Source organism: Aplidium turbinatum, chromosome 6 (genome assembly GCF_918807975.1).
Source record: "Aplidium turbinatum chromosome 6, kaAplTurb1.1, whole genome shotgun sequence".
NCBI classification, from domain to species: domain Eukaryota; kingdom Metazoa; phylum Chordata; class Ascidiacea; order Aplousobranchia; family Polyclinidae; genus Aplidium; species Aplidium turbinatum.
The window spans coordinates 27,080,639-27,093,601 of NC_137477.1; the positions used below are offsets into that span (position 1 = coordinate 27,080,639).

Here is a 12,963-nt window from a genome sequence, read left to right on the forward strand (position 1 = left end):
ACCGACGCCCTTGTTGGTAGGCCATCGATCTGACATTCTTACCACTAGACCACGCCGCATGAGTGGAGACAGAAGAAGCTTTAAATTTTTCTCAGGCGGTTTCAAACAAATAGGACAGTAGCAACCTTGTTTCACTTGGCTGAAAAACTAGGAAGTTTATTGTTTGAAAATGAACTTTACAGTACGGTAATATAACATTTAGAGTTTAGTTGCTGAAAATTACGCAGCAGTTTACATTTGTATTTTTTTTTTAGAGAAAATAAATGTTGAAATGAAGGTTAACAAAACTTGGTTTTTCGTCATCTTGCTCGTTTCAACTGTTTTTCGACCAAGTTCAGGATGGTAAGATCTTCATTGTAACAGTAAAAGAAGATATTTCACTTCTACAAGCAGGATAAGACGTTTTATAATCTATATCATTTAAGGTCAATGGTAGATTTAATTTAAGTACAGTGGAGTGCGTAGTGGCGCTGAGAGAATAATAGGCGGGTCAATATATGAAAAATATGGGGGCAACCCCAAAAAAATTTATACAAAAGGTTTTTTTGTTCCAAGTGTATGATTAGATTGTAGGCTACTATACCCCAGAAAAAAAGTCTACAAAAATCTGACCCCGGGAAAGAAGTCAATTTACATAATTTGAAAATGGTGACCCCCAACTTTTTCAATGTACACAAAATTTTTTTTAGTTCAATTAACACACTATAAATGTATTATACACATATAAACATGGTATCTATGCACCAAATGAACATATCAGAAACCGTCTGTGATGTCATGGAAGACATAGGCGTCGATATTTTAAAATTTAAGAAAAAATCTGAGGGGGCAAGATGATAAAAAGTGTGAAATATGTACCCAAATTTGAACAGTTCCATAAAATTACACTGTCAAAGCTACAAAAAAGAACAGAAAAGCAATGTGGCTGCCCCCCCAAACAATTTCTACTGGGGGGCGCACCCCCCTGCCTCCCGGGAATCGACGCCTATGATGGAAGAGTATATGCACTAAACGTCAGAAAATGTCAGAGATGAAGTACCATTTTTCAAGTTATGATTGTTACATACTAGTAGTCGTCACAGTTATCATCGGTACTGTCTGTGTCGTCTTGATCCAATGGAAAGACATTGTTTGGGTTTTCACAGGACACAAGTTGGCATTGTCCACAAGGGTCAGGTCTGATGGACATTCTCGAAACTGTTTATGGGGACAATGCAGTAAAGCATATGATGGATGGCAAAGCTGTACAGAGAGCTTTGCGGGGCCACCTCTTGATAGAAAAATGCTTGAATGGGATGCTGGTCTCTGAAATGATGGATAGTGATCCCGAGTTAGCTGGTTCAGTGAAGTCGTGTGAGGACATGTACACCTTGTTGATAGAAGGAAAGACCACATTGAAAACAGTAGCTACTTCGGAGACAAAAGCTAAACTTCAGCAAGCACTTGACAAGAAGAAACTTGGCTTGTCTGATAAATTCAGGACAAGTAAGCTTTGGATTTGTTACATGAACATGGTCAAATGTACACGAATGCTGCTGATGGCAGATCGAATTGGTTCCTGGGATAGACATCTTATTGCTGTTGCCGAGTGCTTACCAATATTTGCTGCTGCAGGGCACCACAACAGCACAACTACTTGAAATCAGCATACTTGTACTTGCAAAACATGCAAAACCTTAAAATGAAGGACCCTGCTGTCTTCAAGAAATTTGGATTACATGTCATCAGGCGAACCGACAAAGTCTGTGCTGGCCTTGGTTCGGACCTTGTAATTGAACAGACATTGATGAGATCGCTAAAGACAACCGGTGGCTTGACAAGGGGTAGTGGAATGAACGAGGAGCAGCGAGCCTTGTGGGTGTTATCCTCACCAGCTTGTTCAGAATACAATCATGCGATGGAGGACTTCAATCCGACTTCAACAAGCGTGCATTTACAACGAGTGCACAGCATAAGGAAATGAGTGGGGCAAGGATGAAGAGAGATCAGGCCGACCTTGCGAAAATCAAAGAAAAGCTCCAATCATTCAGTCCATTTTGTGCGGATCCAACGCTGAGGAACATCATCACTGGAGTGATTGCAAAAGATGGCGTAAATGTTGATGACTATCGAACAGTCGGGAGGAAAATCTTAGAAAAAATGGAGGGTCAGCCAGTTTTTACATATGCAAGTAAACAGAAAGACAAAGTGAAAACTTTACGTGCTTCATGTTGCATCAAAGTTTCTCAAGATAGATCCATCGATCCCGCCCTACTTTTTCAGAGATTTTTGGTCATATCGAATGCAGGTGACTTTTCTCTAGAGGAGGTTCTAGAAGACGAACTGAGCCCATTCCCACCTGCCCTGTTTGAGACAAGCAACATTATGAGGAAGCCAGAGAAAACACAGCTTGCTAAAGCAATCGATGAGTACGCAAGCAGCCTATCTGATGAGGCTGTTACCAACGAAGTACCACAGACCGAGAAGTATGTCCTTGATGGTGGTTCCTCATGCATCGCGTACAATGGACGAAGGGAGGCACCTACGGTGCCATTGCGGATGGCTATGTCGACTTTACCCTACGCAATTACGGGATGGCGACAGTCGTTATGACGGTTATCGTGATCAACCATCAGTGAAGGACTGCACCCACCAACGCAGTCAGCAGAAAAATCATCCAAAAGTTAGCTTCACTCCAGCAACAGTCTTCACTGGAAACAAGAAGGAATTCCTGTCACAGGGCTGCAATAAGCAAGGCCTGATCAATATGATAAGCAACAAACTGCGAGAGAAAGGCCCCACAGCTATAAACGCTGAAGGAGATGCCGACTATGATATTGTTCAGGCAGCTATTGCAGCTTCTGAATACCACACTACAACCCTGGTTGGAGAAGACACAGATCTCTTGATCCTTCTCCTCTATCATATGGACAGTCGGAAGAAGACAATGTATTTTCGTTCGCACAAGAGGTCAAAAGATCAGAGGGTGTACAATATTAATACCCTAAAGGAATGTCTCGGACAACAGCTATGTTCTCAGTTACTCTTCATCCATGCGTTTACAGGATGCGATACCACCTCACGAATCTTCGGAATAGGAAACAGAACACTCTTTCAGAAAACCACCAAAGGCGACAAAGAGCTAGAATCCTTGGCACTTGCATTTACACAACCTGGCCAGAGGGTGGATGCAATTGAAGAGTATGGCAAACAGTCAATGGCTCTACTCTATGCTGGAAAGCAAAGCGATTCGCTGGCATCTTTGCGACATTCTGTGTTGAAAAAGAAAGTAGTTTCAGTGTCATCCTTCGTTGCGCCAGTCCGACTCCCACCAACTGCATCTTCTACAATATTCCATTTCCTACGTGCTTACTATCAAATAATGATATGGTTAGGACTAGAAAGCAATTTGGACCCTAGTGGCTGGGGTTGGAAGATTGAGGACAAACAATTCGCACCAGTAACGACTCTGAAAAACCCTGCACCGGACAATCTGTTAAAGATTGTGCATTGTAATTGCACGATCGCTTGCACAACACGGCGATGTACATGTAGGACGTACGGATTTCCGTGTACCTCTGCTTGTGGACAATGCCAACTTGTGTCCTGTGAAAACCCAAACAATGTCCTTCCATTGGATCAAGACGACACAGACAGTACCGATGATAACTGTGACGACTACTAGTATGTAACAATCATAACTTGAAAAATGGTACTTCATCTCTGACATTCTTTGACGTTTAGTGCATATACTCTTCCATCATAGGCGTCGATTCCCGGGAGGCTGGGGGGCGTGCCCCCCAGTAGAAATTGTTTGGGGGGGCAGCCACCCTGCTTTTCTGTTCTTTTTTGTAGCTTTGACAGTGTAATTTTATGGAACTGTTCAAATTTGGGTACATATTTCACACTTTTTATCATCTTGCCCCCTCAGATTTTTTCTTAAATTTTAAAATATCGACGCCTATGTCTTCCATGACATCATAATGACATCACAGACGGTTTCTGATATGTTCATTTGGTGCATAGATACCATGTTTATATGTGTATAATACATTTATAGTGTGTTAATTGAACTAAAAAAATCTGTGTACATTGAAAAATTTGGGGGGTCACCATTTTCAAATTATGTAAATTGACCACTTTCCCGGGGTCAGATTTTTGTAGACTTTTTTTTCTGGGGTATAGTACAACCTAATCATACACTTGGAACAAAAAAACATTTTGTATAAATTTTTTTGGGGTCAAACCTTATATTGACCCGCCTATAATTGGAGCCCGGTTCCAGTGAGATCCTCGGACACCTAATTGAGACACTTCTAAGAAAATCACACTATATCCAAGAATACGCGGTAGTTAAAAACGACTTTCGTTAATTTGAATTGCTCTGATTAGCCAAATTCTCTTCTTCTTCTTCTTCTTCTTCTTCTTCTTCTTCTTCTTCTTCTTCTTCTTCTTCTTCTTCCTATGAATACTTCATGATACTCGGTTTATTTTATTCTGACGATAGCTCCTGGAGAAAGTCAGACGAAAACTTGCATCTTCAAGCTATGAGTAACTTTCTACTCTTTATGTTTAAGTTATATAGCCTACCACGAAGGAACTCTTATATGTATCATCACTTTCTAAACTAATCAGTGCCAGATTATCTATAAAGCTGAACAAACTGAAGCTTTAGACCGACGAAAATTAGGCCTACCATACATAATAAATAAAATTACTCATGGAAAAAAGACTTAATACTTTTTAAATGCTTCGCTTCTAGTAGTCCTATAATTGCGGTGGTCGGACCACTCGCATGCGACAACTCACCAAGTGCTTGAGCTCAGCAAGTACATTTCAGCTACTGCCAAGTCAGCAAATAATATTTACGTGCTCACGTCGGACTTGCTTGGTCATTGCTTGTCAAACTCATTTTGCTGACTTGTGACATTCCAAAGTTCGGCTTGCACAGTTTTTACTTAATCAGTTTCATCATTTAAGTTACTAACTTCAGTCACTTGCTGAAATGTTGCTAGCTCAGTTGTCACTTGCTCAGTTGTCGCTTGATCAGTTCATCACTACTGCCTTGTAGGAGACTCTATTATTGCGCCATAAGAAATCCTTTCAAAACGGTGTAAAAAATAATTCTTTATTGCCAAGTTTATGCTGTAGCTATAATTTTATACACAATACACCACCAGCAAGAAAAAAACTGCGTTGTATTCTTGCATGATTGTAAAACATTTGTCTTCATTTAACTTTAACAACGTCAAACGTTACAATAACTAGTTGAAATAAGTTTAATACTCATTGCGAGCCAACATAGACCTTGGAAGATTTTGCGCACGTAAAAATCGGCCCACAAGTACAAGTAATCAGGCAGTGAAACTAATTCGTATCTTAGTGATTTTTAGGACGTTTATAAAAAACGAAAAAACTAGACTCCTTAAACTTTCTTATATTCAATTAAAATCTGTAAAGTATTCTAATATCAGTTTCATTCAGGAGAAGAAGAAGAAGAAGATATTGCCCCCAACATAACTGCAGTTGGATTTATAAACCTTGCACACGGTCCTGCGGAGGAGGTGTAAATATACCGAAAGTTGTCAGTCCTGCTGGGCCATGTGGAAGGTGCAATTTGCCTGGCCCCAGGACTTGCAATACACATTGCTGTGTTCGAGACTGTGTGTGGTCTGAGTGGAGTCTTTGGGATGACGAGTGTCCAGTATCTTGTGGTGGAGGAACGAAAATTCGATCAAGAAGTACATTGGTTAAAGAATTTTGTGGAGGCTTGCCATGTACCGGACCGACTAATGAAATAAAGTAAGTGTACAGTCAACAGAAGATTTGAAATAAAAAGTACTTCTCACTAAACAGACTTTTTGAGTAAGAAGAGACTGAAGTGCAGAAGACCAAGATGACGGTTTGACCGTTGGATTGACAATTATATACTACTCTACGTCAGTGGCGGCTTGTGGCTAGTTTTAATGGATAGGCTGCAATAGGCTGCAGAAATGTTTTACATTGATTTACATTACACTTTACATTCACCAGTTCCACGAGGGTAGGCTGCAGCCTTGCAGTCTATTAGAGCGAGCCGCCGATATTCTACGTCATTTTAACATCAACTCAAAACATCAAAAGTGTGACTAGTTCTTAAATCCAGGCTTTCGATTGTCCATGTTGAACATACGAATGAATCATTTTGACTCATAAACAATGAAACAGTTTTGTTTTTATGTTCTCTTGTCTCTGTAGCTTGAGGTTAGATATTTACAAATAATGTAAAAAAACGTGAAATTCAATTTTGCATAATTTGTGAATATAGAAACGAAAAACTGGTGGCATTAAAATTGACACTTGTTTATGAGTCTTTTTAAAGATTTTTCATGAGCGAGTGTTAAAATGTTGTCACAAAAATAATGGATATGATTGCATCTTTATGTAGCCTAACATACCTAATCTTTTGACACCTGCTAAGTTGATGTGAGGCTTCTGTTCCAACAGTACGTCAGTAGCACATACCATTCAATTATTGCATATCATTTTCTGCTTTGTTGTAGAACATCAATTGAACCAATACTTTCTAAATAAGTCATATACTGTAACATATGAAAAACACTTTTCGTATTTGTCTATACAGTGCTTGCAATACCCAGTAGGCTACTGCCTTGTGGGTATTGTGATTGAAACGAATGGTATTCGTTCGAGTTGAAGATTTATACATGGACATGAAGGCAAGGAAACCAATTTCGTGTTCACTTTAAGCATGCCATTGAATAATTGAAAAAGACACATACACATGCTATTGATCGGTGTCGAATAGAATAGACGATCTTCAGGGGCGCCGGAAGCGGGGAGGCAGGGGGGCGGATGCCCCCCTGCCCTCAAATTTTCTGCAGATGGAGGGGCAGGGGGGGCAATGGTGCCCTTTTAAAGTCATGTAAGCTACTGCACATTTTGCAATATAACAATTTCTGCTATTCGCTTTTAGCCTAGTTATAATCTTTCATTTTTGCCTCAAAATAATATTTACGGCACAAAATTTTGCACCCCAGTAGGCCTACAGGCCTTAAAAGTCGTTTTTTTTCGGCAGCCATCGTGGCCTACCGGGAGCTCCTTCTTAGCGGCCAAATCTGCGTGCTTGGAGGCCAAAATACAAAATAAAAATAACGATAGCACAAGTAAATAGAATTAAACTTGCAACAATGCTAAAATGATCACTTAGCGTTGTTGAAGTCTGGGCCTGGGCGACGTCCCACAATAGAATCGCTGCACCCAGGGGCGCCGGAAGCGGGGGGGCAGGGGGGCGAATGCCCCCCCTGCCCTCAATTTTTCTGCAGATGGGGGGGCAGGGGGGGCAATGGTGCCCTTTTAAAGTCATGTAAGCTACTGCACATTCTACAATATAACAATTTCTGCTTTTCGCCTTAAAACTCGTTGTTTTTTTGGCAGCCATCGTGGCCTACCGGGAGCTCCTTCTCGGCGGCCAAATCTGCGTGCTTGGAGGCCAAAATACAAAATAACGATAGCACAAGTAAATAGAATTAAACTTGCAACAATGCTAAAATCATCACTTAGCGTTGTTGAAGTCTGGGTCTGGGCGACGTCCTACAATAGAATCGTTGCACCACGCAATAACTGCTTCATCGGGATTGTAATCCAGTACTGCGAGACCATCTAACGACACTCGCACGAGTGTCTCCAATGTGGCTGATTTTAAAGAAGTTCGCCACTCATCTAGAATTATTTTTAGCAACGAAAAGCAACGTTCGACATGTGTTGACAATGACGGCAAGGTAATAAAATAAGTATTTCAATGATGTGAAGGACATTACTAAAAGAAGCATAATTTTTGCAAAATAGGATGATAAAATGTTTTCCCCTTGGATGTCAACTAACCTAGTTCTCCTTTTTAACAACGATTCAATGTCCGACAACATCGATTCGACATAAAAATGACAATATTGCCAGCCGATGTAAATTAGCACTTTCGAATAAGACTTTATTCAAATATACATCGGGAATTACAAACAAGACTTACAGCGCTGTTGATCGGCTGATCGCAGATGGATATATTCCAGCAATAACAAATATTCCCGCACAATGCAACAGTGGCGATTATGACGCGCTGATCTAATTTTGCGTCACTCTTTGACACTACATATTTTCGACAGTTAATCCACGATCATTCTATTGCGAAATTAAATAATTGGCTAGAAGAGACTGGCGGCCAAACTTGGCCGATTGAGGAGGTAGCACCGGCGGTCATTCAAGCACTACTTAGCGGCCATGGCCGCAGGCTGCTTTAAGGCTTGACAGTAGGTTACATCATTATAACATAGGCTTGCCATTTTTTAGAAATGCAAATCCGGGACGCATATAAAACTGCAAATAATCTTAATGTAGGCCTAATACAAAATAATTTAATGCAACTATAATTATTTAATATGGGAAAATTACCAATATATTTAAGCCTATTTCTCCAACGAAAGCAAGGGAACTTAACAATATTTATGAGCACATGAATCAGGCCTAATAATATTTTTCTGTGCCAAGTACCTTTTTCGAAAGTAGGCTACAGTGTTAGATTTTATCTTTTCATAAAATTCACTACATGTCAAATCAACATTAATTTTGCAAGTGAGGAGAGCTTTGACATTCTGTTCTAGCATTTGGCCTCTGTCATCAGACCACATATTGTTCATAATTGAAAAAATTTGTTCAACTGGTGCTGATGTCCCAGGCAAACAAAATACAAACTCGACAAGGTTTTGAAAGTTTGGAATGGTTATGTTTTTGTTAAAAGTTTACTTTTGTTCAAGAGATGTCGTTGCATTTTGCCATGATTCTTTCCTCTCACTCTTAGACATCTATTTCTTTACCAAAATGTGCTCATCGAAAAAGAAGTCGATGTTGATCATTTGCTTCTGAAACATTTTGTTGATATTTTCCGCAGACCCACTTGAGAAAGAATTGTTTAAGATGACTAGCTCAAGAATTTTTTTTTGCAAATCTCAAATTGAAAACTCCGGAACAAATTGGTTAACCGGGCGAGACAACTGGACAAGGCCTTAAAATCGGGACTGTCCCGGCTAAACCGGGACGTATGGCAAGCATATAATAACATAGCATGATGCCCTTCTTTGCATACCGGACACTTGTATGCTATCATTACTCAACACATAGTGAGCTGATAGATTAGCATTATCGCTATATCTTATCTTAAAACTTGAAAAAAAATTGGCCTTTTAGTAAACAAAAGTGCTCTTTTTTCGTAATCTTGCCCCCCCAGTCAAAAATCGTTCCGGCGCCCCTGGCTGCACCACGCAATAACTGCTTTATCGGGATTGTAATCCAGTACTATTCAAACGACACTCGCACGAGTGTCTCCAATGTGGCTGATTTTATAAAGTTCGCTACTCCCCTAGAATTCTTTTTAGCAACGAAAAACAACGTTCGACATGTGTTGACGATGACGGCAAGGTAATAAAATAAGTATTTCAATGATTAAAACATTACTTGTAGGCTTTAACTGCCCTTTATCAGAACTGACGATGCACTAGCAAGTGCGAAATATTTTTTCTGTTACATCTACTGACATCTGATCCTGTTGCCTTAGCAATTAAGGTTTTAGCTATTTCAATGATGTACATTACTAAAAGACATTACTAAAAGAAGCATAATTTTTGCAAAATATGATCAAAAAATGTTTTCCCCATTTATGTCAACTAACTTTGTTCTCCTTTTTAACAACGATTCAATGTCCGACAACATCGAATCGACATAAAAACGACAATATTGCCAGCCGATGTAAATTAGCAATTCGGATTAAGACTTTGTTAAAATAAACGTCGGGAATTACAAACAAGACTTACAGCGCTGGCGATCGCAGATGGATATTCCATCAATAACAAATATTCCCCACACAATGCAACAGTGGCGATTATGACGCGCTGACCTAACTTTGCGTCACTCTTTGATACTGCATGTTTTCGACAGTTAATCCACGATCATTGTATTGCGAAATTAAATAATTGGCTAGGAGAGACCGGCGGCCAAACTTGGCCGATTGAGGAAGTAGCACCGGCGGTTCATTCAAGCACTACTTAGCGGCCATGGCCGCAGGCTGCTTTAAGGCTTGACAGTAGGTTACATCATTATAAAATAGCATGATGCCCTTCTTTGCATACCGGACACTTGTAGGCTATCATTACTCAATACAGCTGATAGATTAGCATTATCGCTATGCCTTATCTTAAAACTTGAAAAAAAATTGGCCTTTTAGTAAACAAAAGTGCCCTTTTTTCGTAATCTTGCCCCCCCAGTCAAAAATCGTTCCGGCGCCCCTGACGATCTTTCAAATATTACCAGGGCTCTCACCATTTGGCTTTGCAGTCGATTTCGTTTGCGAGATAATGTCAAAATGAGATTTTGCATGAAGTCTTTTGAAACATTTCTGTAACGTAAATGTTGTTTATCCACAATTTAATCATCACAGAAAATGCAACACGAAGTGCTGCGCTGTTGATTGCGTTTGGAACAATTGGGGAAAGTATGGGGATTGTTCGAAAACTTGCGGTGGTGGAAATCAAAAAAGAACTAGAAAAATTGCGAGGCAAGCATCGTGCAATGGCGCACAGTGCGTTGGAAGCTTTGAAGAACAAAGGTAATGATAGTTGATTTAATCAATTAATTTTAATTAGTGCGTGATTGTTTTATTTTAAATGTTGAAAAGATTTCTTTTGTTTCACAAACTTTTACAAGTTCGTTTTTAAGAATAAAACAGTGTTTTTAGAAAAAATGTATTGGCGTATGACGAACTCATTTGTGTCAATGGTCGTGGCTGATCATCGCAGTGGTGGATTCCTGGGGGAGGTGGATTGGGCGATCATCCCCTCTTGAAACGCAGAAAAGTTACTTTATTCATGTTGAATGTGTAATGTAGGATTAATATAGACCGACACATCATTGTGTTTTGTTGATATCGCCCCCCTAAGGTTACTTGTTGGATTCGCCCTTGGATCATCTAAAGTTTGCTCAAACTATTCAAACAAAGAGTAATCTTTGTTTTTCATCGTTTTTATATCCAAGCCTACGCCCAGTTGAACATTTTTAAAGGGACACGAAGGCAAGGGGCAATTAAGCACGCCATTGAATATTTTGAAAAACACACAGACACATACTATTGATCGGTGTCGAATAGACCATTTTTCAAATATTACCAGGGCTCTCACCATTTGGCTATGCAGTCGATTTCGTTTGAGAGGTTGTACCAAAATGAGATTTTTTGCATGAAGTCTTTTGAAACATTTCTGTAACATAAGTGTTGTTTATCCATAACTTAATCATCACAGAAAATGCAACACCAAGTGCTGCGCTGTTGATTGCGTTTGGAACGATTGGGGAAAGTATGGGGATTGTTCGAAAACTTGCGGTGGTGGAAATCAAAAAAGAACTAGAACAATTGCGAGGCAAGCATCGTGCAATGGCGCACAGTGCGTTGGGAGCTTTGAAGAACAAAGGTAATGAAAGTTGATTTAATCAATTAATTTTGATTAGTGCTTGACAGTTTTATTTTAAATGTTGAAAAGAATTCCATTGTTTCACAAACATTTACAAATTCATTTTTAAGAATAAAATAGTGTTTTTAGAAAAAAATGTATTGGCGTATGACGAACTCATTTGTGTCAATGGTCGTGGCTGATCATCGCAGTGGTGGATTCCTGGGGGAGGTGGATTGGGGCGAACACCCCTCTTGAAACGCAGAAATGTTACTTTATTCATGTTGAATGTGTAATGTAAGATTAATATATACCGACACATCATTGTGGTTTGTTGAAATCGCCACCCCAAAGGTGAATTGTTTTTATCGTTTTCGTATCCAAGCCTATGCCCAGTTGAAGATTTATAAATGGACATGAAGGCAAGGAAAACAATTTTGTGTCCACTTTAACCCTATCTTAATTTAAGCTGTTTTCGTACGCGTAAAGCACGTCACAGGTTATGTTAGCCTCGTGCTAATTAATCGGTAATAACGGGAGCTATGAAAATCACAGAGCCAAAATATTTTACAAGATAATAGCCATGTGTATTGTGCATATAGAAATTAAATTTTTGTCCAACAAATTTATTCAAATGAATTGTTTGAGGTGAAAAAACGTCAGAAAGTCGGTTTTTATTCTAATTTCCCGAAAATACCTTCAGAATTGAAATTTGTGAATAACATAAAGTAATGTTAAACTAAACAAAAGATTATTTTTTCTCATAAATATAAGCCATTTTTAGGCGTTTTTACATTTCAAAGTAACTGCACTAACATTTATATTGCACTAACACTAACAAATAAATACAGTAATTAACATTGCACGAAAATGTCTAACCACTTGAGACGAAATGCTTATTGTGAAGGGCAGGAAGGTAGAAAAATGACCAGTTTAAGTTTAGAAATTTTGCAAAGAATAAAAACTAAATATCAAGAAATTTCACATTTCTAGCATATTTCCTTCTGAGAAATATTTCACTACTAGAGTGGGGAGTGCACATAAAGCCTCATGTCAGTACAGATAGGGTTAAGTATGCCATTGAATATTTGAAAAAGACACTACCACATGCTATTGATCGGTGTCAAATAGACGATCTTTCAAATATTACCAGGGCTCTCACCATTTGGCTATGCACTCGATTTCGTTTGAGAGGTTATGTCAGAATGAGATTTTTTGCATGAAGTCTTTTGAAAAATTTTATCAAACGTAAATGTTGTTTATCCACAATTTAATCATCACAGAAAATGCAACACGAAGTGCTGCGCTGTTGATTGCGTTTGGAACGATTGGGGAAATTATAGGGATTGTTCAAAAACTTGCGGTGGTGGAAAGCAAAAAAGAACTAGAACAATTGCGAGGCAAGCATCGTGCAATGGCGCACAGTGCGTTGGGAGCTTTGAAGAACAAAGGTAATGAAAGTTGATTTAATCAATTAATTTTAATTAGTGCTTGACAGTTT

General features: G+C 39.2%; 1 protein-coding gene across 1 annotated transcript; it reads left to right on the top strand.

Moving 5' to 3' along the window:
• The first annotated feature begins 261 nt into the window (after positions 1-261).
• On the top strand, positions 262-12,917 carry LOC145772560 (spondin-1-like). The gene is made up of 5 exons (XM_082584422.1): positions 262-342; positions 5,464-5,781; positions 10,460-10,627; positions 11,316-11,483; positions 12,746-12,917. The coding sequence occupies exons 1-5, from the start codon at positions 272-274 to the stop codon at positions 12,915-12,917; spliced, it is 897 nt and encodes a 298-aa protein (XP_082440548.1). The 5' UTR covers positions 262-271.
• Positions 12,918-12,963: the final 46 nt, after the last annotated feature.

Excerpts from the sequence above, each read along its gene's own strand:
- LOC145772560 (XM_082584422.1), top strand. The coding sequence starts at position 272 with ATGAAGGTTAACAAAACTTGGTTTTTCGTCATCTTGCTCGTTTCAACT. Across the intron at positions 343-5,463 it reads TTTCGACCAAGTTCAGGATG|GAGAAGAAGAAGAAGAAGAT; the intron begins GTAAGATCTTCA and ends AGTTTCATTCAG. Across the intron at positions 11,484-12,745 it reads GGGAGCTTTGAAGAACAAAG|AAAATGCAACACGAAGTGCT; the intron begins GTAATGAAAGTT and ends TAATCATCACAG.